The sequence below is a fragment of the Amyelois transitella genome, chromosome 3 (genome assembly GCF_032362555.1).
Source record: "Amyelois transitella isolate CPQ chromosome 3, ilAmyTran1.1, whole genome shotgun sequence".
Classification (NCBI taxonomy): domain Eukaryota; kingdom Metazoa; phylum Arthropoda; class Insecta; order Lepidoptera; family Pyralidae; genus Amyelois; species Amyelois transitella.
The window spans coordinates 3,509,481-3,535,435 of NC_083506.1; the positions used below are offsets into that span (position 1 = coordinate 3,509,481).

Below are 25,955 nucleotides of genomic sequence, written 5' to 3' on the forward strand. Positions count from 1 at the left end.
GCAAAATGCTAGAATTGAGATTCAAATAGTGACAGGTTGTTAGCCCATCGCCTAGAAGAATCCCAAGTTACAACATCCATAGAATAATATTGGTGAGGAACCACAGGGCACTATGAATAAATGAAAAACAATGTTAATATTTTTAACTTTATTGTTGTATACTTACAATAGTTTGCTATAAGCACGAAATTCAGCTGGGACTTGCTCCACCCACGTTGTATAAAATATTAGTTACTTACAACAAAATAAATAAAACCCTTCTTAATGCCCTTGTGGCGTTTTCTTTATCCAATTACAATTTCTTTATGTATCGCAGTTACCGTGCAACTTTCAACACGAAGAAATTTCACAATGGCCTCGATTTAAAATCGTTTTAACAAATAACGAAGAAATCAGTACAATATACAAAAATAACTTAATAAAACCGCTATTCCGAAATGAACGGTCAAGTTTACAAGCGTTTACGAGTACATTTTATTTCTACAAATGTATTCGATGCGCCTAAATAAACTTACTAACTTAAAATAAGTAAAATTCATTTATCGGACCCATTACAATGAAATGTACAATCAGGAAAAGGTACATCGTACTAGTGTCGGCGTCCGCGTGCCAACGCAGGCGTACGGCTCGCAGTCGCCGATGAATCGTAAACACTATATTATTTTAACAACTAGAAAAAAATCTATATATTAGTCGAAAACGTTACAATAGATTACATGCATTAGATTCAGAGCCTAAAACTATAAGCAATAACCTTATCCTACGTCGATAGGGGCTCGCAAGATCGCGTGTCAAATATCCGTCATAACTTACGTCTAAATTACACATTTCAAAGCTTAGGGTCGGGGAAATTTGCAAACGCTCACCCACTAGTGGTTTATTTAAAAATCGAGGCCACAAATGTTATAATCGCCGTCCTCTCCGCTCCGACAACGAGACGCATTAACTGGAGGCGGGGACCACGGCGATTACGATTAAGCTAAACTAAGGAGACACCATGGCCGCATGATGTAACTTTAGCGTTTGTCGGGACGCTCGCCGGGGGACGGCGGCAACACTCGTAACAAGCACATTAAAATATTTAAAACCTTAAACTCGCAAAGGTTCAAACTTTAACGCTCTAACATTTAACAATATGAATATCAGGTTAGCTCGCCCGGCCCCGGCGCCCGCCGCGCCCCGACCAACTGTTTTGGTTTGGCTTCACAGCCTCAGTTTCGTAATATATTCGTTTCTACATAATTTTATTCATAATTTATGTCAATTACTACCTAACAATAGATCGCCGGCCACATTTCTCAAACGCGCCCGGCGAATACAATAACGTTGCTGTTATAGAATTATACGTTTGACTATCTTGAACTATTCTTAAATACATAATTTATATGAGATGCGTTTTAACTGAGACCGACTACCCCATAGTGAAACGTAAAACTCGTTTTGTTACTTAAAATACACCAATAAATATAACAATAACTATTATATATAGAAAATCCTAAATTAGTCCTAGTTTGTGAGCGGCAGTTTTCGTTAAAAGTTCGCGAGTAACTAAAATAGCTTCTTGCAGTTCGTAAAAATAACATAAAATATACATATTAAATTCTAAAATAAGAATTGTTTTGAATAACAAAAAGTACTAAGTATTGTTGCAAGACCCGAGATCAAATAGTCGCGTTGGTAAATAAATAAGTCGTACTACGAGGATAAAATAAAGAATATTATTTTAAACGAAATGAAGTCGTCCCGAACTACATATTCCGCGCTGAATACACGACTGAATATTGCATAAATCAAACAATAGATCAAATGGCCGGGAGCTGAACAGGAGTCACTACACTAAGAGAAGGGACGCGCTCACTCGGCGATGCCGTTGGGGATCGCTTTTGCTTTGCTGGGCGTCGCGCTCGCGTTTGGGATCCTGAAAATTATTTTTTTTTTTTCAAATAATATATTTAGAAAATTTGTATGCATACAAATCAGATGTACATTCTTGAAAATGTTAATTTCGGTAAACTTATTTTCACTTCCCCAAATCACACTTCAATAGATTCCTGTGTCATGGGGGTACTGTAAAAAGTAAATGAGGTTATTTCCGATTTACAAGCTTTGCTTGCGCACACTGGATTTCGAAGCTTAATGACGGGTGATGAAATTGGAAACTCCGCAGATGAGAGAGTGAGAGAATGTTAGGTCACTGGTCGTGCGACAGCTGCGTGACGTCACAGTACTCACTGCAAGGGTTGCGGCGCGGCGTCGAGCCCCATGAGCGCCAGCGCCCGCAGCGCGGCGAGCGAGCACTGCTCGTGCGACAGCTGCGTGGAGGCGCCGCCGCCGTGGCACATCACCGGCGGCTCCGTCGACAGCGACACCAGAGACAGGTACTCGCCGTGGTTGCGCTGGAATGAACGGAAATTTTATTAATGGCTGGAAATAAAAAGAAAAATAAAATACAAAATTCGAATACACAGAGTTCAATAATTATACAGCAGGCTTTCAATACAGCCAGTATTGAAAGCCTGCTGTATACTGACAATAGAACAGATCATGCAGTCGTACTCATGCACACGATATACTTCCTCGTACAATATATCTTACCTTGGGGAAGTCTGAGAACTGAACCGTGAAACCCAGCAACTGCGACAAGTACATGAGTTGGTCCTTCGCGCCCGGAGACGAACCGTTGCCCGGAGTTGTTTCGGTAACACCTAGCAATTTAAAATCAACATCAAGGTTACAGCTTTGCATGACGAAATTCTGGAGCGGTCGTTGGCCTATGCACAGTTCAATAATATAATTTTTACGTCATTTTTTTCATCGAGAGATTTGTTGACAGAACTTTTCATATATTAACACAAAAGCAAAAGTCTATTATGGCAACAGATCGGTCAGTCAAACACCTGTCAAAGATCTGTGGCAGACCCTTTTAATGGTCTAGCAACCTGTCACTATCCACCAAATCCACTAAACTTGGCCTTTGTCACTATCGGCTTTGTTTAACTTTTAGGTCGTGACGTATTCGTGTGCAGAAGAAAGAAATTCAGTATGCGCAACATCTTGTCAAATAATAAATTCTACGTGTTTAAAATTTGACATAGTTGGAGTGATTAGCGACACGCCAAGAAAAGGACATCTAGCTACTACCTAACGAAATTCAAACACTGATTATACCTACATTCATACATATCATTACGTCTATACCCCTTGCAGGGTAGAATTGAGATTCAAATAGTAACAGGTCGCTAGCCCATCACCTTAAAGAATAATCCCAAGTTTATAAGCCAATTTCTTAGTCGCTTTTACGACGTCCATGGGAAAGAAATGGTGTGTTCTGTGTTCCTATTTCTACGCTTTTATTCTACTTTCATCGCCTTGCTTAACTATCTACACGAGTATATAACAGTATCATACCGTTCTGCGCGCCTCGCTGGTGGTAGTCCATGAGCAATACGCCCGGTACTGGCTGCCGAGCGTCGCCACCGCCGCCTTCCGACTCCTGGGAATCATTGTTATTGAAACGAGTTATACAATCATTAGTCTATTATATTAAGAATGATAAAGTTGGTTTACAGGTTAATCACACAATTGATAATCACAACTTATTCATGACATTTGAATACATATAACACGGAGTTCGGAAAAGAAAAAGATTTACTTCTCATGCGGGCAGAGTCGCCAATAAAAGCTAGTAGAGCATGTAACAAAAGCCCCAATATCACCCGAGCATCTTGCTGGGAAGCTTGTGAAGGACTTATTTATCGGTTTTTTGCCAAAGAACAAGTTTAAAAATGCCTCTGTTGAAAAAATCATAAAACTACATTTAAGGCAGTTACTGACATGGCAACATTGGCATGTGATGATGTTTTTTGTCGCTAAATCTCGAGCGTTTTGACGGCACATGACAGTTTTCAACGAAATTATGGCAAACATAATATCAGAAAAGTTTATTTTATTTGCTTTTGTGTTTATATATTATTATTATTTCAAAGTACATGAGCGTGAGCGGCCACTGAAAATTTGAGCTTTAAACACTATGGAGCCTAGATTATTGGATATTAACAGTACCTTTCGTTTAGGATCGGCGTTCTTATTTGTATCTGGCGAGCCATTGACTGCGGCTTCCTGGCTATTGTTGGCAGTCGGCGACGTGGCAGTCTCTGTCGAATTAGCACTCATTTCCATGGCGAGCAGAACGTCTGGAATTTATATATTAATAGTATATTATAAAAGAAGATACAGTTTTATCATTAAGCCATATGAACGTGGCCTTTCAGTCACAAGACACATGACAGCCTCTGTGGCGCAGCGGTAGCACGTTTGTCTGTGACACCGGAGGTCTCGGGTTCGAATCCCAGCCAGGGCATGATGAGAACTGAACTTTCTCCGATTGGCCTAGATCTTGGATGTTTATCTATACAAGTATTTATTATAAAATATAGCACCGTTGAGTTAGTATCTCGTCAACCACGTCTCGAACTAACTTCGAGGCCAACTCGATCTGTGTAATTTGTCTCGTATATATTTAGTACTAGCGACCCGCCCCGGCTTCGCACGGGTGCAAAATTCGGAAAAAATTATACATAAAAACCTTCCTCTTGAATCACTCTACCTGTTACAAAAAACCGCATCAAAATCCGTTGCGTAATTTTAAAGATTTAAGCATACAGACAAACAGACTAAAATAGCGAGTTTGTTTTATACTACGTAGCGATTGTTTACAAGAGCGACATGAGTAAGGATGAGAACACTGACTGTGCGCGGCGCGCCGCTTGGCGGTCTTCTTGTTGGGCCCGAGGCCGGTGGCGGCGTGCGGCGGCGCGTCGCACTGCACCAGGAACTCGCGCCGCCGCGCCGCGCCGCGCTCCTCCAGCACGCGGTACTGCGGCGAGCGCGCGCGCGCCGCGTGCCGCGCCACCGCCAGCCGCGAGATCGGGTTGTCCGCGCCGCCCGCCGCGCCGCCAGCGCACCCAGCGCCGCCCTCCTGGCGACAAATCATCGCGTTTGTTAATCGATTATGGTTTTTAAGTTTTTTATTACAAATGATAAAAAGAAGTTGCCGAAAAATTTCCTTACGTGTTCAATAATTTATTTTAAAAGGCAATATACAAATAAATATTCTATGATCATTTTAAGCATATCTGTTACCGTTATTAATATTGAGTAAAAAAAAAATAAAACAAAGCAAAAAATAAAACAAAAAAATAAAACAAGTTTATTGTATGGAGACCTCCTTAATATATATTTTTTTTTATTTTAAGGATTTGTTATTATAGTAACATAATTTGTAAAAATTTCAGCTTTCTATCACAGTTTATAAGAAACCACCTGGTGACAGACAGACAGACAGACAATGGTGGCTTAATAATAAAATCCGGTTTTTACCTTTCAGATACGTAATCCTCAAAACAAATTAATGCAACACTACATTTCAAAAACATCGAATTAGTAATCGATAATTTAATTGGTTACAATATTACTACTTTACGGTTCACCTGTAATATTATCAACATTTCGATTAATGCACTTTTCTTTATAGGTTCTTTGTAGGCGCTAAATTCGTTGGTTTTTGTAGAGGGCGCTACATTCACACGGGCGAAGCTACGATTATAAGCTACTTTTCAATATTACCTACCTTTATCAAGTTCCTGGGTTTCTTCTTGGTAGGTTGCGGTTTTCTCTTCTCGTGCGTGACCCGCGGCCGCAGCAGAGTGGGCGGCCAGCGACCCTTCATCTCCTCCAACATCTTCTCGGCGGCGCGCCGCTTTGACACCTTCTTGCCGTTGCCCTCGCCCTCAGTCTCCATGTCGCCCACTGTACACGCCGTTACGAATACCTGAAATTATAAAATAAAAAACTTTATTACTTTCGTATTTTTTGTTACTTAAAAACCAAAAATGTATGTATGTAAAATTGGAGTAACGCGCATGCAAGCGCTTAGTAGACAGATTTGAAAAACAAGTAATTAGTGTCGGGTTTGCTCCATACTGAGGGGCTAGTGTCAGTTTTACTCGATCAAACGCGGCGAGCAACTAAAACGCGAATTTGTATGTGATTTGATCAGCGCCATCTAGTGGTAACGCGATGGCACTAATGCAAGAATCATACAAACTCGCGTTTACTTGCTCGACACGTTTGACCGAGTAAAACTCGCACTAACCCCTCTGATGTCTTAAGCGGAGCCAGTTACCGAGAAAAGGTTGTAGTGAAAACTATAGATCATAATACTCACTCTCATGTGTGGCGGGCCCCGCTCGCTCTTGACCGTGAACACGACGGAGAGGTTCCGCTTCAGCGCCAGTTCGTGTACCAGCGACACGGGCGACTTAACTTCCGAGTTCAACGGGTCTTCGCTCTCGGACTTGGTGTCACCTGCAATATAGATATTGTACAGGTGTCTTTTGTAGTCTAAAAACAGCGCTGTTTCGCATTTCATAACACTGTGAAGCGCCATTGTCAGTCTCAGTACCTACAGGGGTGTTATGTTTCAAATTCAAATTCAAAATTTTTTTTCATTATTATAGGATACTATTATATCGCTTAATAATTATTGTCGTATGGTTTAACAACATTGGTTGACGTCAAATAAATTACTTAAAAACTAAGTTTACTGCTGGTTCCAAGGCGTCAGTGCAGAAGAAGCGGTAACAAACTGCACTGCAGCATTTTCTTCAACAACGTCAACTTCACAATATTAAATTATACTTAGAATACTTAGAATAGAATAGAATAGAATGTGGACGAGAGAATACATTGTTTCATCAATTTTAACGATAAACTATACGAAGTTTTGAAAACTGACGGAATGTGTTTCGGCTAATTTTAATCTCCTAAGGTGGCTTCTCACGGTGCGCATCACGGGTCGATTACGCAACATGTGTTCTCTCTTCTTTAAATATTAAAATTCATCTTTTTAAATAGGCTTGTTGACTCATACATAACGAATTTCATCTATTAAATCAAAACATATAAATTTTAATAATTAAAAACTAAATCTATCACAACAATAGTTTTTCATGTAAACTATAAGCAAACATGATTTTATCTTCAAACTTTAAGAGGTGTTTTTAATGACAAAATGTTTGTTTAGTATACAATGACGTCAGAGCACAGATAATAAATCGACTAACATGGCGGACAGCGATTCTGTTCGTTTTTGAAAACTATGATTTTTAAATGTTTTTATTAAACTATATATGTATGCAAAAAAGTAATTATTTTTTTTATCACATAACAAATATGAACTATTCAAGACCATAGCGATCTTGAAAATAGAGTCAAGTAGCGTACTGTCGCAATATTGACTGAGTGAGTGACTGACCAGTGTCGGGGGCGGCGGGCGCGGGCGGCGCGGCGGGCGGGTGCCGCAGCTCGTGCAGCGCGCGCGCGGCCGCGTCGTGGCGCGCGGCCTGCGGCGTGGCGCCCTCGCCCAGCCACGCGCGCCCGCCCACGCACACGCGCACGCGGTACAACAGCCCTGACACAGATACACGATACATTTGAATTTGGAAGTCTCCTGGTGAGAAACATTAATATGCCTGGGAGAAAAAAGTATCATTTTAAATTTAGAAGCGCTCTCGCATGGCTTTGAACAACCTCCGAGTCTTATTCGCATGTAGTACTTTTATTAATCAAAAGGAATTTGAATTTGGAATTGCACATTACAAATATGATTAAATCAAATTTTCTTCATATCTTAACAATGGGAAGCTTAAATTTATTTATACACTGGGCCAACAAATGGGTTTCGCAAACGTCCGGACCGTCCACCAATGTCTACAATCGAAAGGCAACAAGTTCTTTGACATTTATTAATACACTATAACTTTAAAAAAAACTGCAAAATTCTATAAATCGATTCTTTTTCCTTTTCAAACTAAAACGTTAAAAAACCAGTTCCTACTTCACAACAAGTGAACCTAAATCAAGTATTACTCAGTATTAATAATGAATAACTAACCCGGCGTCATCATCCGCTGGTACCCGGCGGGCACGAACCCGGGCGCGGGCACGCGGTAGAGCGGCGCGGCGCGCGCGCGCGGCGGGCGCGGCGCGGCCACGGGCGGCACCGACGTGTACACGGCCGGCTGGCACAGCTTCATGGCCAGCGCGTTCAGCTCCACCGTCGGCATCACTGTACCTGACACGCGCGTACACGTTAGCTCTTGCCAGAGACTTCATTCTAACATTAAGTACAATATTATGCGTAAAAATTTACAAATATTGAGTTAGCCTTGAAATAAGTTCGAGACTTGTGTTATGAGATAAGTATCTCGTAACACAAGTCAAAACTCAAAGATACTATATTTTATAATATTAATAGATAACCAACCAACATCCAGGGAGGGGAGGGCTGTGGAGACTGACCTGAGTGCCTGTGGTGGGGATGCGCGGCGGAGTGGGGAGGGCTGTGGAGACTGACCTGAGTGCCTGTGGTGGGGATGCGCGGCGGAGTGGGGAGGGCTGTGGAGACTGACCTGAGTGCCTGTGGTGGGGATGCGCGGCGGAGTGGGGAGGGCTGTGGAGACTGACCTGAGTGCCTGTGGTGGGGATGCGCGGCGGAGTGGGGAGGGCTGTGGAGACTGACCTGAGTGCCTGTGGTGGGGATGCGCGGCGGAGTGGGGAGGGCTGTGGAGACTGACCTGAGTGCCTGTGGTGGGGATGCGCGGCGGAGTGGGGAGGGCTGTGGAGACTGACCTGAGTGCCTGTGGTGGGGATGCGCGGCGGAGTGGGGAGGGCTGTGGAGACTGACCTGAGTGCCTGTGGTGGGGATGCGCGGCGGAGTGGGGAGGGCTGTGGAGACTGACCTGAGTGCCTGTGGTGGGGATGCGCGGCGGAGTGGGGAGGGCTGTGGAGACTGACCTGAGTGCCTGTGGTGGGGATGCGCGGCGGAGTGGGGAGGGCTGTGGAGACTGACCTGAGTGCCTGTGGTGGGGATGCGCGGCGGAGTGGGGAGGGCTGTGGAGACTGACCTGAGTGCCTGTGGTGGGGATGCGCGGCGGAGTGGGGAGGGCTGTGGAGACTGACCTGAGTGCCTGTGGTGGGGATGCGCGGCGGAGTGGGGAGGGCTGTGGAGACTGACCTGAGTGCCTGTGGTGGGGATGCGCGGCGGAGTGGGGAGGGCTGTGGAGACTGACCTGAGTGCCTGTGGTGGGGATGCGCGGCGGAGTGGGGAGGGCTGTGGAGACTGACCTGAGTGCCTGTGGTGGGGATGCGCGGCGGAGTGGGGAGGGCTGTGGAGACTGACCTGAGTGCCTGTGGTGGGGATGCGCGGCGGAGTGCGCGGGCTCGGCGCGGGGCGGCGGCGGCGGGAAGCGGGTGCCCGTCAGCGCCGCGCTCGCCGCCGCGTGCTGTGCTCGCTTTATGGACGTACCCTGTCATAATACACACGCCATTAGTATTAATTATTCCCACATTATCTTAATTAAACACATTAACGAGAGAGGTGTCTATGAAGACTGACTTAACTGGAAGAGATCCCTTCATGGGATAAGCCGGCATTTGCAAGTGATTTATTTCTTTTATATGTATTATTTGTTGTAACTGTGTAAATTTATGTGCAAAAAGATATTACAAACAAATAAGACTGTCCTGGATTGGGTAATTCAGGGTCTAACACAAAGAGACTCCCATCTGACCTCCGTACCCTTTTCAGGGAAACTAATCTATATTTCGTATATGAAATATTCATCATAATAACAAAACAGCGTCATTATTTTATAAATATATAAAATTAAGAGGAGTTTTAGACACAAAATATACCTATATAAATTTTTTGTTTCCACTGCAATTTGTTTATCGCATTACTTACCTCTGCTGTGTATTCTTCAGTATCACCCAATCGGAGTGTTACTGTGAATATTTTCTTGTGAGCGGGTCCCGTTTCTGATGTGAGGCGGTATTGGTGCTTAATCTGCAAATTTATATTCATTCATTACCATAAACGAACTTTTACTACTTAACCCAGCGTGATTCTCCATAATATTTTAAGTGCGGTAGTGGTGTTGTTTTAGAGGCTGTGGGATCATTTTCTAACTAAAAAGGTGATTTGAAGAGGTTTCGGATGATTCATGGCAAATAATTGATTACGTGTTTTCAGTTGCTTTTACTCCTTTTGACTCCTTTGACTCGTTCCTTCGACTTTTTATCTTAGTACGGAGCATTTCCAGAATAATCCACAAATAATTTGTAACCAAGTATTTTTAAAATACTTTCGTCGCTCATACCTTATTGTACCTGGCCAGCTCGTTGACCAGGCACATGGGCGTCTTCTCTTTACTGTTGGCGGCGGGCGCCGGCCGAGCCGCCTCCTTGTCGGCCGGCGCCGGGGGCTCCTCCCGCGCGCTGGCCGGCGGCGCGGGCGCGGGGGCCGGGGGCGACGCTACTGCAATGCCACACAAATGTCTCAGTCTCCAATGTGAAAGTTAGTCTGTACTTACAAAGAAGACAACACGAACGGCACTATAACATTGATTACGAACGACACTGTCACATCTGCGCGGCTTCTATCTACAACTAATACTAGTGTATGTAAAAGTTAACAAACTGAGTGAACAAACAAAGTGAGTATGGATATTTTCTCGACCAAATTTCTTTTGTCTTTGCCGTTGGCTCTGTGTGCGACATACTACCATCAACTAGGGCCGAAAATAGATTTTTTGTAACGCGATAACTTTCGAACCCTTGGCCTGATTTTGATGAAAGGTATGTAGAATCTGCCAATAGATTTTTTTTAGTTGAGTGGGGCATCAAAATCGGTCAAGTTGTTTTTGAGATATAACGTGAGCTCCGAACAAAAAGTAGAAATAATTAAAAGCTAGACATGAAGAATATCAATACAATTTTATAGCCATAAACATAGCTGTATCGATTCCTCTAATCACAACATAAAATTATATTATTTTTTCGATGGCATTTTTAAGTTTTTAATCCATATCATCGTGTATGTGATGTAAAACAAAACAACACAGCTAACATAGCACTTACACATCAAACTACTAAATTTGTGCATAAATAACTGACCAAAATCAGATGTAAGCTTCGACTTCGCCAATACTGGAGACGTTTGCGATTTGCCCAGACCTTGGAGTTAAAACAATTTGTGTTAGTATTAATAATTGACGGCCTCTGTAGCGCAGCGGCAGTACGCTTGTCTGTGACACCGGAGGTGTCCCGGGTTCGAATCCCGGCCAGGGCATGATGAGAAAAGAACTTTTTCTGATTGGCCAGGGTCTTGGATGTTTATCTATATAAGTATTTGTTATAAAATATAGTATTGTTGAGTTAGTATCTCGTAACACAAGTTTCGAACTTACTTCGAGGCCAACTCAATCTGTGTAATTTGTCCCATATATATTTATATTTATTTATTTTTTAGTATAATTATGTTATTTCTTATAGTAATTAGAGCTGATTTGGGGCATTAATTATCGAGCGCGTCAGAAAATCTTATAGGAGAAAGATAGTACCGTGTAATGTAGGATGTCCCTTTATATTGGAGCAATTGTTGAGGAGGATCAGATTAGTAATAAAAGCAAGTTGGATAAAGTAGGAACATGCACGACATTTATTATGCAAAGTATTAAAATCTTAAGTTCCATCCTTGCTTCTCTATTCCTTAATACCTACAACTAAGAGATTAGATAAGATCTAGGTAAGATTGAGTAGGCATTATTTAAGCTTGGGTGCACCACTTTAAACTCTATCTTGCTAAACACCAGGCAAATTGAGGTCTGACGCACTCAAATATCCAGATAAAATAAAATCAGACAATTTCCGCGTGATTATCAAAAATTACTTTTTATCACACTTGTCTTCCAGTTTGTTTGCCAGTGGATTTACAAGTTACTCCCATATCTTACCTTGCGGCTGCTGTGGCTGTATGGGCGCCGGCTGCGGATACATGGGAGGCATTACAGGCGCGTTGGCAGGTCCATAGGTCGTGTAGGGCCGCCGCATCGGCTTCATCTGTTGCTGTAAAACATCTTATAGTCAAAACATATAAGTACAATAGCAGAATGGTCACTAGACCCCGAGCTACTCTTTAGAGGCGAGGACGTAACCCGGAAATATGGCAGGCACATGACGATTTACCTTGATCGCTTTGCTTTTTATGTGTCTTTGTATGGTCGCTAAGTCCGTTATGAATGAGTATATGTACATCGCGTTGTTCGCGACTAGATGAACCCTATGCAAGGGTCAATGTTTGGATGATTAATTAAGTTTTTGCTACTGGTTGTCTGGAGTCTTTAAAAGCTACAACCTTAACATTTTTAATATTGTTTTACAAGAGCTGGTGAAGCTTATATTGTTCGTAAGTCACTTCTTCCGATATCCAGAGATATTTGAAGTGAATCTATCGATTCTCAGCCGAAAGCCATAAGGCTAGACACAATTTTAAGGATTAGGATTAGGTACCTCTGCAAAGATTGCGGAGGTCAGACAGGAGTCGCTCTGTGTAATATCCTGGATCATACACGCATCTCGTGCTCCTCTCCATTGAGGTATGAAAGCAACATAAACTATTAATTAGTAAGTGAAGCCTCACCGGTGGTACATAGTGGTGTTGCTGCGGCGGATGGTGGGCCATGGCGCGGATGGGCTGCGGCGGGCGCAGCGCGGGCGCGTGGTGCGGCACGTCCATGGCGCCGCCCAGCGCGCCCAGCCCGCCGCCCTGCGACGCGCCCAGCGGCACCCTGCCGCAGACAGCTATCTCAACACTTGGTACACAACGTGCACCCACTATTATAGGTACACATGTTCTTCACCGACAAAATAAGGTGAAGATAACGTCAATGGTTTATGTTCTACGATTTTGCGCGTATTCGTAGGATGGAATAATAAGGTATGTAATCGAAAAACGGGTTTAAACTCTTTAAATGTAATACCTTTTTTTTTAAACAAGTATTTAGTCAATTCTACCAAGATATAGAGGATAAGTGAAAAAAGAAAACCCACATTGTCAATAAATACAGACACGTAACGGACTGCAGGCGAGCTTGCACCGACCTGCATACTAAGACACTGTTATTTCAACTGCCCGATTCAATGGGCATGATATATTGGTCTGACACCGAAGAGGGAGACTTGCATTCATCGCGTAGTCTCCGCGAATCAATAGAGACGTCGTCATATGTTTCATTGTAAGTTCTATTTGGGACCAGTTTAAGTGACAAAGAGTGCCGCAAAAGACCCTCGACGTATCAACAAATTACACATCATTTGCATATGAATCAAACTCCATGGTCTGGCATAAAACAGAGTTATTTTATTAAACAGTGCCAGTTTGAGTGAGGGACTCATGTTGCCATAACTATTATTGTTCAATGGCATGTAATAAGAAACTACAGTGGTCTCAATCAGCACACAATGCTATCCAGTTACACCAATAAAATTCAGTAATGAAATAAAATTAACCTAAAAGTTTAGGTGGATAAATCTATAAAAGCTAATCTTAAGATTCTGAAAAAATCTAATAAGTGCTAAACAATACACACCCCATGGCTTCTTGTTTGTTTGTATGTGGTCTTTCATCATTCAAGTATATCATTTAATTTAGATGAGAAATAAGTTGGGGATTTTTAAGGCAACAGTGAATAGCCATTATTGAGCTTGCGTACACCACCTTAGGCCTCATCTTGCTTACCACCAGGTAGTTTTAAGTCAAACGCACTCAAATCTATTATAAAAAGAAAAGACATTCAATAAAGTTTAATTTAACCAAAGTTCGAACAAGTGAATCACTGTAACGATATATTGTTACAGTGATTTACTTGTACCTTACTGGAAGAGATCGCATAAAGTGTTGATGTCGCCTTTTTCTGCTATGTTTTTAATACATGATTGTCAATTTGCTGTAATTTATTGTGGTGCAATAAAGAGTTATTGTATTGTGAATACTTTCATTAACCATTTCTTTTATTTCTGACACCTCAATTTTTTTTATTATACATAATATTTTTTGGCTAATGTAGGTATTTAAATTAAAAAGTATTTGTATCATAAATTAAAAAAAATATATAATTTAATGTCCTGGGAAGTCAAGAATACAGGGAAACAAAGAGACTTGCTAAATATGAAATAGCAAATGAAGTATACAAGGATTGTGGCAAGTGGAATGATGTAGATTGTATTTAACAAGGTGGTTTTATATTTAATGTGTCAATTGAAGTCCAAATTATAACTGCTTAAATATCTTTTTGTCCGACTACAGATACTTGATTGTTATCTAATTTTAATACTTGTATGAGATTGTCACATTTGGCATTATCACTCAGCTTACCATGATTTATCACAGTAAATAAACATCACTCTACCTGGCAGGAAAGATTGCCAAGAAACCAGTCAAAGAGACAATAAGATATTGTGATATATATGAGCACTCATTTCTGGTATTTTTTATATCCATCAGTTAGTATAAAACAAAATTGTATTTCATGGTTTTTGAAAAATTACATCATGTCATGTTTCGGTCAAGTCAAGACACTACAGGCTTGTATCAACTTGTCAAAATTGATGAAAGCACAAAAACGAGTGATAAAATTCATTCCATGGCCATGACTGTCATCAAAAAAACCAGGGCAGTTCCTGTGTGGCTTGAATTTTCTTAAAAAGTCATTGAAAATAATTTTGTTATAAAATATGAATCTACTTATATTACAGTTTCAAAATAAAACAAAATCTAATAACATTCCACATGAAAATAATACAATTTATTCTAGATGAATAGGCATTTGACTCTATAATCAGCTGTTTTTATTGATGTAGCTTGATGAGCTTCCCAAACAAAGATAATGAATGACATGCTATTTTTATCCAAGCCATACTAAAACTGTGGATGGTGATACTAATTCTAGCAAGTAAAATAATAAAAGCGGAACGTTACTCTACCTAGTTAGCGTTACGTGCCTGTTTTCTCTATGCATTTGATGGGGCGGCATTTGATGATGGCCAGGCATTCCTTGGTGGCCCCCCATGTGCTGCGGCGGGTGCCCCGACATCGGCTGATGATGCATGTTCGGGTGATGCATCATCTTCACCAAACACTGCAGTTCAAACCACAAAAACTATAAAAACCGCTTTCAACTGACAAAATAAACACATCGACCGTCGATAGGAACCCATTAGAAAATATCAAAGGTTCAGATTGAGTGCTTACCGATTTATAGCGTCGTCAATTATTTAGTCCCCAGTGCTACACTATAAACACAAATCCGCTAACAATCACGCCAGTATTAATTTATTTTGGCAAACAGTAAAGAGAATCGTCTCGTTCAACATGCGGCCATGTTAAAAATGTTGCCATTGCCGGGAAAAAGAAAGTGACATTTCATAATTAGTAGTTATTGCTATTATAAAGTGAACAAAACTACTGTCCCAAAACAAACTTAAATGTTTACAAAAAAAAAAAAAATACAGGCAGTACTCGTATAAGAAATTATTATAATTTATCTGAGATGGCACGTTATGTGCCTATAATTTATTTATGTGGTTAGGAGGCAGCACAGGGTAGTTTTATTTTTCTTTATAATTTCATTACATCAAATTTTAATTACGTTCAACGATCCCTCTAGCAACATCTCAATAAGACAGAAATGTAAAATTCATCCAATTATTTTACTTGCATTTATTCCAAAGAAACAATGACACACGTCATGACTACTAACGGAAAATATCCACATCTCCCAGGAGTAGAAAATCCAATCGAATCTAAATCTAGATATACCTAATCTCAGGGTTATGACTGCCCGATCTCAATATGGGAACGTTATCCAGGTTGGATAAAAAAAGGTGCTTATTCCCTAAGTCACCTCTTAAAACACTTACGAGAAAGTAATGGAAGACTGGTTCTCTGTAGTGAGTCCGGGTTGCTCGCTATTGACCATGATCCTAGATTAGGAAAGTTAGGTTTTTACTCAAAGCAACTTCCATCTGAATCGTTAGTTTACAACCTAATGACACTATTTAGCAGCTCAAAAACTAAGGGGTTATGTTGTTTTAATGAGTTTTATTATGTATTCAAATTTTTTCATGTCTGGATAACATGTTGCTTTGATAATGAAAACGAAGGCAATTTTAATTCAAAAAATACATTTTATTATGAACCAATTAACGCCTCCCTGTTTTCACTTACAATGACACATACCTATTATAACTCAGTTTGACAAATATAAAGAAATACAACAGACATAAAATGGAAATAATCTTCATCATTATTAATTTGTACGTCAGTTAAGTTCGAATACACGGGTTCGATTTCTTCTAGCGAGCTATCCAGACTCTCGTCACTATCTGGAGTAGTGTCAGCCCATGAGACACGCTTGGAACTTCTAGATGTTTCCTTTTTCTTATCAGATGCTGGTGTGGAGTGTGAGACGGGCGAAGGAGGTCCTTTTGTAGGCGTTTGAGCGCAATTAGCAAGATAATGTTTCCGAAGAATATATTGTCTCATGGAGTCGTGGCTCGCTCGTTTCGGCGGAGGTGGTGGGGGCAGCGCCCTGTCATCCTTTTCATCAATTAAATTGCGTTCTTTTCGGACCTCTTCGATTCTTTTAACTTCTTCTTCGTTAGGTTGTAGAGGCCACGCATCGATTTTATTTCGGACTAAGTATGACCGGTTGTGTGCGGCGCAAAGTATGCGCTTGCGCACGAAATCGTGGAACGGAGTGAGTTCGGAGCCGAGTTCACGACGGATGAGCTGCTTGTGGCGAGACGCAACGCTCGGGTCGCGCACAGCTAACAGGGCCTGTCAACATAATATTTTTAATTATAACTCATAATAAATAACCATTTTTTTGAATGAAGATATTGTAACATGGGTTAATTGCGAACCTATTTAAAAATATAGTATTAATCCTCATTCAATTCAATACGTAACGCATTTAATGTAAATCAAAATTGCCTGTCTTACACTTCTTAAATTTAAGAGCTAACTCTAGTCAGTGGAGCGTTCTCCGCCATATGAAGAAAATAATAAAAATAATTTCAGTATCTAAAATAAATTAATTTCAATGTAGGTATTATTAAAAATGAGAGACCTGCGAGGCGAGCAAAGTGGCCGTGGCCTCCAGTGCGCCGGCGACGAGCCTCTCGTCGAGCGGCGGCAGCGCGGACGCGGCGGAGCTGACGCTGGTGAGCGAGTCGGAGCGCGCCGCGCGCCGCGCCTCGGGGCTGCCGCACGAGCACGCGCGCCGGCGCCGCGGCGACCGCGAGCCGCACGTCAGCGACGAGTTGCCGCCTTCTTCTACGTGGTACGCCTGGATGTATCACATTCGAATTTTAAAAATAATACTGGTGTTAAAGGCGCACGTAACTACGCGCGTAAGTTCTGGATCGATGTTGATAATATCAGCTTTAGAAATAGATAAAAGTTTCGGGCGTAGACAATTTTAAGAAAATTACTTACTAAATTTAGAATTATTACAGAATATCACAAGAAATTGGATCCATTACCTAGATAGGATTTTTCAAGACACTTTTGTAGGTAAGTTCTTTCTCCTAAAGGAAATATCTTTAATTGTCTAAATATTATGTTATCTTTTTTAAAAAACTATCATTAACTTACGTGATTAAGAGTTCTTGTCAATAAACATATAGCCGACAGAAGTGTTCCAAATGTGAGCTGAGGGAATGGCTCGTAGGATATCTTGGGGGCGCCAAAGTGGAGTTCCACCAACGGCTGCCAACGCTCTAAATCGAGCCCCGGGTCCGCTAACAGAGACAGCAGATCGGGACTGAAGGCGAGCAGGCATAGCGTCGACATGTGCAAGACTTCAAGGGTTCTGAAAAAGTAAGCATTTTTATCGAACAAATTCCGGTTTTCATGTAGTATTTACCATTTGAGATGTATTTCAAATAAGACCTTACCTATGCAATACTGACGGCGGCTGTCCAATATTTTCGTCGCTCGTTTGTAAAGCAGGGTCAGAGGAGCGACGCGAGCGCAGGATCAATATCACACATTGGTACAAACAAGCACTTATACTGCGCTGTAATATAAAAAACAAATTAAATACTCAAGATTAAAAAATACGATTAATCAATTATTTTTATGGCAATACTGACATTTCAAATATTGGAGTATTTTTTTTCTTTAAACTAAACTAAGGGCCTAGTTGGAAATAGTGACAATGGCGAATTCGAATAAATTTTGTATTCCGAATACTAACAAATTTGCATAAAACTTACCATGATTCCAATAAGAGAATTGATATTCTGGATGCGCCATCTAGCTTCGAATTTCACCAGCTGCACGACCAAATTCAACGTAGAAGAGCAGAGATTCAACGCTTCAATGCTATACACCTGTCGCGGCAACAGTATGGCTTCTACCAAATGGTCTAAATGCACGCCCACAAATGTTATGGCATCGCTCGCGAAGAACTGACCATGTTTCATCACCATCATCGATATAAAATCTAAACTGTACGCGTATATCTTCCACCATTCCTGAGGCTTCCACGAAAGCGCCTCATTTGAGTCGAACTTGGGTGGCAGTAACTGCATCCAGAGGAATTGATCGATGTCGCTCATGAGTAAATCTTTAGAGAACGGTCCTCTCGAATATGACGTGAGGCATCTTAGAGCAGCTAAACACGTGTGGTAGTGCCGCCTATTTTGCAGGTTCATTTGCAGGCAGCACAGCAGTTTGTTGACGAATCTGCTCGATTGGAACCATTGGCTCAACTCCGAAAACATATCGTCGTACAAATCTAAACATTGCTCCAACATAGCTAATGATAATACAACTGGAGGTATGGTCTCTTTGACCCCGTTAGTTTCGACTTTCTTATCCTGGATGTTATCAAATAGCTTCTCTAGCTCAATAGTGTTAATATTCGTCACTGATCGTATAATATTCTGAGCTGTGACACTGTTCGCTTTAATTTCATAATCCAAGCTGCTAATAGCCACCGTTCCTATAGACAGGATGGCGCGAATGGCGCGTGGATGCAAACATTCGTACATTATAGCTGTATTAGTGAGAAGAGTTTCAATCTGTTTAGCACTCCCCTTTCGATTGTCGAAACAATCGTCTTTCCAATTCGCCAGCATTATAACGTACAGCTCAGCCAGTATAACCGTGAGCCTGCTGTCTTTCATATCCTCCAATTCGTTCAAAAGTGCAGTCATGCACGGCGCGACCATCTTAGCTTTGTGTGCAATGTTTAAACTTATCGGTGAACATTTGCAGAAGATTGTCGTGAAGTCTTTCCACGAAGTCAACAGTCCCAACCAAACTGGCACTTTATCAGCTACTTCCTTATCGTCATCTTTTCCTTTGAAAGAAAATATATAATCGATCCAGGTATCAAGATGTTTTTTGTTTGTGTCAAAAAACTGATTCAATACTTCTACGAGATTTGGTTCTGGTTTTCCCCTGCATGCAAATAGTTCGATTCCTAGTACGTTGAATATTTGCGCATACGTCCTCAAGTTAGGCTGTATCTCGCTGAACAGAGGGCTGGTCATGTGTTCCCAGAACTTGGGGTTTTCACGTAATTTTTTCACCAAAATCTGCATGTTGTTCTTCCACAGGGCGTGGAACAAGCCCATGATGCAAGCCAGTAATGGGCTGTGAAGCAATTTAACATCCTGCAATGATTAAAAAAACACACATATTATATTCTAAATGTATAAAATTTGTTCTAATCACATAAATTAAGCTACCATGTGAAGTTACTCTTTAGGTCTAATTGTCTGGCAAAGCAAGTTTAAAACGCTCATGGAAATGGAATTATAGACTAAATTATACATTATACAGCATAAACTAGAAACGTACGAGTCGTTAGCTTTACATTGACTTACCGACTTAACAGTGCCCAAGTAATCGGCCATATAACCGAGGATGCCTTCGAAGCTGTCATCCTTCTTGTCCTGCGCCTCTTTTTTATCTTTGTCCTCCTTAGCAGCCTCATAGTTAATCATGAAGAACGCCTCAGTAAGCCCCGGCTGTTTGCCCACGCAGGTCGCCACAAACTCCAAAATGGCGACTTTGAGGTCAGCCGTCTCGTACTCGTCCCGTAGACGGTCGAGGAACATCACTCGCACTTGATACGGAGTCATTTCGAGGGACGCGAATAGTGACATTTGAAAACTCTGAAAGAATATTTTTTTATTATTTTGTTTACTCACTTTCTAGCATGCCATCATGATAATAAATAACTCTTTAGTTCCTTAAATTAATATATATGGAAGGAGAAAACGGTCAATTAAATAATAAGACTACATGAAGAATGTAAGGAAGTTCAAAGGTAAAAAGAGGTTGCTCGAATGTATGATTTATACATTCGAGCAGCTCTCTTAGTCAAATCCAATAATGACTTAAAATATCTGAAATGAAAAAGTCCCAACTTACATCAGCAAATCTCTTTAAAAGGCGACAGCACAGCACCGGTAAACTTTTGTTGAAAGCGTGGTTAATATAACTTGTGACTCTAGGCACAACTTTCAGCGAGTCCTTCTGTTTGTTCTGGGCAAATATGAGATGCTCTAGAGGGGTCATCTCATTGGGCTCCCCCACCAGGTTTTTGAGGCGAAGTGAGAACATTACTATGGCAACACATCTCTGTAATGTCGTTAAGTATTGCACGCAGGTACCTGATACCCAGTTTGTTTCGTCTTGCATTATTCTTTCCAATTGTTGATTGCCTGAAAAAAGAAGCTTACGTAAACAGGACAACATTTTCAAATTTTATTAAAGCTGCGCGCTAATTCACTACATATAGGTCCTCAAAAGCAATAAACACCGACTTATCATGTTCTAAGAACAACCAACAACGCGTCTTGAAAAAAATCGTTAGACAATTCAACTTCACTCACCGACAGATATAATCTTCAATAACTCCAACGCATTCTCAGAATGCAGCAAGCTGTACAAACACGTCCGTTTCAGCAGCTCTATACTTTTGTTCGTGTCTTTGGTATGTTGCAGCACTAGGGTTAAGAATGTGGCGCAACGGCGCAACATGTCGCGGCGATCGGCCGCGTGGCTGTACCGCCAGCCGCACACGTTGGGGAACACCTCGCGCAGGATCAGCACTAGGCCCGGCAGGATCACGTCGGATGTTATGCGTTCGTCGTTGGATGCCTGAAAAGTTATGAAATGATAATGGTACTTTCCGCCGGTCTAGGGACTTGCTAGGCAATATCTTCGTATCGTATTTCAACGTTAGTAAATGTAACAGAAAATTGTGTTATGTGACTAGTAACTGTTATAATCTGTTAATCGTTATATTATATTCATATCTACTATATAATGTGATTGACATTTGCTGCATTTAATAAATTTTTTTTTACTTTTACTAACACATACACATGCTATGTGTTTGTCTGTAAAAGGTTATTCAATTAGCCATTTTACGTAAATGTTGTTTTTTAGAAATATTGTAACAGCCGTTGGCAAACCAAATAAATGAAATACCAAAAATAGAAGACGGCTCTTGGTGCGGCCAGTGAATTATTTAAAGTGGGTAGTTAAGTAATTTCAGTGGGTACGACAAATATTTACCTCATGAAAAGCGCACAGCATGTCAATATAAGCGCCTAAGAACTTGTAAGTGCCAGTGGGTTGTTCGATGGTGACGAGGTAAGACCCCACTGCGGCGGAGTCGAACGAAGCGCCGTTGGTGTACTCCACGTGGGTCAGTCTCTGGTTTATGATGCGCGGCAGGAGGCCTGTGTTGCTTAGTCTGCAAAACGTATGTTGTTGACAATGATTTAAGTTTAACACATTGTTTCTTAGCTTTAGAAGATAGATTTAAGGAATATCACTTAAGAAACCTTTTATTTAAAAACATTATAACAAATGTACACACACTTATACATAGCGTGCGATAATATTTCTAGAACTATATATGTGGAGTCATCAAAGCAGGAAAAAATTTAGACCTGACAATCTACAGTCACTGAAGCTCAACGGCTAGAGACCGAATACGGGAAGAGAAAGAAAATAGTACGGGTATTCTCTTCTTAACCTACAACCTTAGCTTCCCCTCATCTCTTATCACTTACCTCAAATGTATCTCTTTAGGGAAGGCCGGTATGAGGGCGGTGCAGACTTGCAAGCACTCCACCAACAGAGGCAGCGCAGGCGCGTCTGCTCTCATGAACCGCACGAGAACGTCAAACACGCCCTCACTTGGCCCTACTAGGCTTTTTGGAATCTCTTTGTCTTCTACTAGGGCTTTTAGGACACCTAAATAAAAACAAGAGGTCTTTTAGGCTTTTTTATGTTTTACATTGTAGTGAGTTATATAAGAAAATTCTATATAAGTTTCAAAAATCAAATAGCAACGAATTGGCTATGGCTGCCCTCTAATGCGATGAGTGCTATAATTGGTCGTAATATTTGCTTGGACCGGCTGGTACCCAAGTACAAATTAATACTAGTTTTAAACCTTTGGTAATGGAAATGGAATGATAGATAAAGTACCCAAAACTCATCTTACCCTTCAAAACTTTAGTGCCCTCATAAACCTTTTGTAACGTCATAGTAATATTATGCTGATGATGTTGTTTACGATCCAAAGCTTTTTCTATTTCATTATTGAATATCGTCCAGTAAGAGTATGGTGTCCTGAAGTGAATCATGGTTCCTTCCTTTCTCTCCATGATGGTGGCCCGGGAACCCGCTTCTATCCTGTAGGAAGGGTCGCCCAAGGGGTAATACTCCCGGCCAATGATAGCCTCGTCTACGTGCACAGACATCAGTGAAACTCCATTAGGCTTATAGATTTCTGTGTACACTGGCAGATTCTTTAGTTCTCCTAGTAGCTAAAAAAGGACATTCATGGATATTACATCATACAAATTTACCACAATGCAGTTTTAATTATCTAAATTATGTAGTAAAACAGAATTTCAAGTATAAAATATTAGTCAAGGCTTTATTCTGTACAACAAGAACATTGAAGAATTTATGTCTTTTGTGTGTTTACTTCTTTTAAATCAACCCCTACAGACTAGTTTGATTCCATAAAATACGTACAATTACTTTTAAGTAAGAGAAAGAACAAAATAAGTACAACTTACATTTAAAACGCTACTCTTTCCGGCTTCAGCGAGCCCCGACGCCAACGTCGATAAAGCGCTATAATTATAGGGGAAATACTCCAATGCCGTGTTCCACAGGGACACTACTCCGAAACTTTCTTCTTTTGAGTGGAGTTCCCAAAATTCTGCTGCTAATTCCGGAGTCTTAATGAGGTCAGCACAAAGTGGCATGATGCCGGATTGATGGCTGAGAGTGCCGTCAGCGTCGAATTTGTCGCATAATATATTAAGGAGGTTGAATATTCGCTTCCTTATGATCAATGAGCATTTTGAATTGTCCTGTGAAAAAAAAAAACATGTAGTGATGTTTGAACATCATTTGAAGCATGATGATGTTCCACATTTGTGCCATACTGACACACAAAGTGAAAGTGCCAAAAGCTTTACATAGAACATAGAATAAAACAGACAAAGACACAGACTTTAGACTGATTAAACTTACAGAGAGGACAGATGAATTTAACATTTGTTGCAGAAATTCAAATACGTGCATTTTGAGTGCTATTGACCCATAGTGCTGATATTGGCTCTCAAACAGCTTGGCATGTTGTTCACTCTGGAAATATTAAAATAATAAATTATATAGAGTAATATGTTGTGCTATCTTCATTCATATTAAATATATTTTTATTTTGTTAAAAAGGAATTAAAATTAACCACAAATATCAAGTAAGGTATAAATATGTTGAGTACATACATACATACATACATAAAATCACGCCTTTTTCCTGGAGGGGTAGGCAGAGACTACATCTTTCCACTATGTGAAAATAATGTTGAGTACATATAACATATAATAGTTACATCTTTAATGTTTGAGCACTTTCAAGCAAGGAACATATGCAAAGTATTTAATAGTAATCTCAATTCCATCATAAAGCCATACAGCTGAATGTGGCCTTTCAGTCTTTTCAAGCCTATTGCTCTGCCTACCACAAGAGGGATATAGACATTCAAGTATGTTTTTAATAGTATAGAAATGCATCAGTTTAAGTGACTGATCCTACATTATAAATGTGAAAGTTTGAGAGAATGTGTGGATGTATGTTTGTAACTCTCACCCAAAATCTGCTGGACGGATTATGGAGTCAAAAGTAGTAAAATTCTCACAGGAGCGAAGCCCCGGCAGCACATAGTGATACAAATTAGAAGCTTGTAAAAATAATAAGAAGACAAATCACTTGAAATCAAACCTGCAATGATAGAAGCATCCAAGTTATGAGCATGGCACTGTGCTCAATATTCATCTGCAGTTTTGTGAGCTCACACTCCACATTCTGTTTGGTGGACTCTATCCATGATGAGGGGTTTTTACTGAAATACAATCACATAATTGTTCCCATGTTTTCTACTAGTTCTATTAGATGAAGAAAATTATGAAATTATTTTTTTAATCTATTCTAACAACTGCCGAAAATAAATAAAACTGACCACTACTAACTGTTAATGTGCAATCCAGTGTTCAAATTTACCCATTAATTATACCCATAGATAATTTTAACCCTGTATTAATGGTACTTACATAAGTTTACTGTCTACAACTACCATAAACAGGCAGACTTCCATGTACATCACTCTCGTACACAAGTCCCTGTGTCTCTCCTCAAGGAATTCACTGAACCCTTGACTTTTTCCATAACCATGCTTCTTGAACAACACCATAAGTTTGTTAAACTGCTCCGTAGACATGGCATTCTCATTAACTATCAATAAAAGGATTTGCAAAATAGTTATCTGCTCTCGAAGGTTACATTCTGCCCATTCCTGCCTTACAGTGTCACTTGAAAATTCGTGCTGGATTTTCCTAGGTGGTGGCGCTGCTGTCACCAATTTTTCAAACTGAGATATCAAGGAATCCACAGTTTTATTCCAGTCCAGATCTGAGAATATTTTTGAAAATTCTTTTGCATGTTTATTTTGGTTGTCATCCTTGAATTCAATGATATATTGCAAGAGTTTGAGTAAAAACAGTCTTTCAGCATAGTAAAAGTTCCATATGTTAGGAGATGTGACAGATGTGATGATGACAGAGTGGCGGGTGTCAACAAAAGCAATGTTTTTCAGAGCATTTTCTGGGGTCCCATATGAAATGTCGCATAAATAGTATTTTATTATGTCCCAAATTTGGAAGCAGTCAACATCCTGAAACAATGATAGAATTATTATGCTTCTCTTCTTGTGCAATTGTAAGTCAATCAATTCTTTTACGCAATGGGGTTGCAATCTGTGACTGCATTTGTATCATTGGGTCAATTCAAGTTTCAGTCAATTGGGCTTTACCTTCCCCCTAAGGGCAATAAAGAGTAATATTTGTATCTAAGTATGTATAAGAACTTCTTACCATGTAATGTTGTAAAATTTGAACAACTGCCAACAGCTTAGTTTGGTCTGTATTTTTAGCTTGTAGCTGGTTGTAAAGCTCTGGCTTGTTGGGTTTGTAACTGGACAAGCCTTGACGTAAAGCCTCGGTTACATCTTTGGCGCCAAGTATAGACATTAACTCTTCTTTTGTAAGACTCTCCGATGTCGTCCACCGCCATAATCGCTTCCAGTATCTGATAATAATTTAAAAAAGAAAAGATAATGGCAGCAGGAAAAATTTAAACAACAATGTTTACAAAGATTTAAAGCTCTAACCTGACACTGTTGTTGTTAGTCATTTTAGTTCATAACTTAATGATTTTCTTAAGTAACTAAATCCTGATTAGAATATTTGCTTAAGTCCTTTTTATATTACATATATAATGCAAAAATTAATTGCTTTAAAAATAAATTTATCAAAATAATAACCGCCACTTTACGACTCGTATTGTATCAAACAAAAAGTGAGGTTATAGATATGTCTATATCAAAGTCAGTTTTACCTGAAGTTGACAGCTAGCCTGACATTTTACATTCGACGTCAGCTA

General features: G+C 40.4%; 2 protein-coding genes across 5 annotated transcripts; both read right to left on the minus strand.

The window, feature by feature from the left end:
- Positions 1–146: 146 nt before the first annotated feature.
- LOC106133443 (double-stranded RNA-binding protein Staufen homolog 2) lies at positions 147–15,288 on the minus strand. 4 transcript variants are annotated; one of them, XM_060948066.1, is made up of 18 exons: positions 15,152–15,288; positions 14,902–15,038; positions 12,542–12,689; positions 11,856–11,967; positions 11,017–11,076; positions 10,221–10,378; positions 9,806–9,907; positions 9,242–9,368; positions 7,955–8,134; positions 7,316–7,471; positions 6,227–6,366; positions 5,630–5,830; positions 4,750–4,978; positions 4,063–4,193; positions 3,409–3,493; positions 2,596–2,705; positions 2,233–2,396; positions 147–1,918 (listed from the first exon to the last, which is right to left on the minus strand). In XM_060948066.1, the coding sequence occupies exons 2-18, from the start codon at positions 15,024–15,026 to the stop codon at positions 1,855–1,857; spliced, it is 2,292 nt and encodes a 763-aa protein (XP_060804049.1). In that variant the 5' UTR covers positions 15,027–15,038; positions 15,152–15,288; the 3' UTR covers positions 147–1,854. The 4 variants fall into 4 exon arrangements, with proteins under 4 accessions (XP_060804049.1, XP_060804042.1, XP_060804037.1 ...); XM_060948059.1 differs by having other exon boundaries at positions 7,955–8,128; positions 14,884–15,038; XM_060948054.1 differs by having other exon boundaries at positions 14,884–15,038.
- A 778-nt stretch (positions 15,289–16,066) lies between these two features.
- On the minus strand, positions 16,067–25,868 carry LOC106133488 (nucleoporin Nup188). The gene is made up of 17 exons (XM_060950556.1): positions 25,684–25,868; positions 25,388–25,601; positions 24,569–25,188; positions 24,240–24,360; positions 23,489–23,602; positions 23,026–23,325; positions 22,443–22,767; positions 22,006–22,189; positions 21,503–21,683; positions 20,815–21,082; positions 20,351–20,643; positions 19,801–20,091; positions 18,181–19,587; positions 17,860–17,981; positions 17,558–17,774; positions 17,031–17,249; positions 16,067–16,738 (listed from the first exon to the last, which is right to left on the minus strand). The coding sequence occupies exons 1-17, from the start codon at positions 25,704–25,706 to the stop codon at positions 16,142–16,144; spliced, it is 5,496 nt and encodes a 1,831-aa protein (XP_060806539.1). The 5' UTR covers positions 25,707–25,868; the 3' UTR covers positions 16,067–16,141.
- Positions 25,869–25,955: the final 87 nt, after the last annotated feature.

Excerpts from the sequence above, each read along its gene's own strand:
- LOC106133443 (XM_060948054.1), bottom strand. The coding sequence starts at position 15,026 with ATGATGCATCACCCGAACATGCATCATCAGCCGATGTCGGGGCACCCG. Across the intron at positions 10,379-11,016 it reads GAAGCTTACATCTGATTTTG|TAGCGTCGCCCCCGGCCCCC; the intron begins GTCAGTTATTTA and ends GTGGCATTGCAG. Across the intron at positions 6,367-7,315 it reads GCCCGCCGCCCCCGACACTG|GTGACACCAAGTCCGAGAGC; the intron begins GTCAGTCACTCA and ends TCTATATTGCAG.
- LOC106133488 (XM_060950556.1), bottom strand. The coding sequence starts at position 25,706 with ATGACTAACAACAACAGTGTCAG. Across the intron at positions 23,603-24,239 it reads GGATGCTTCTATCATTGCAG|AGTGAACAACATGCCAAGCT; the intron begins GTTTGATTTCAA and ends TAATATTTCCAG. Across the intron at positions 23,326-23,488 it reads TAAATTCATCTGTCCTCTCT|GACAATTCAAAATGCTCATT; the intron begins GTAAGTTTAATC and ends TTTTTTTCACAG.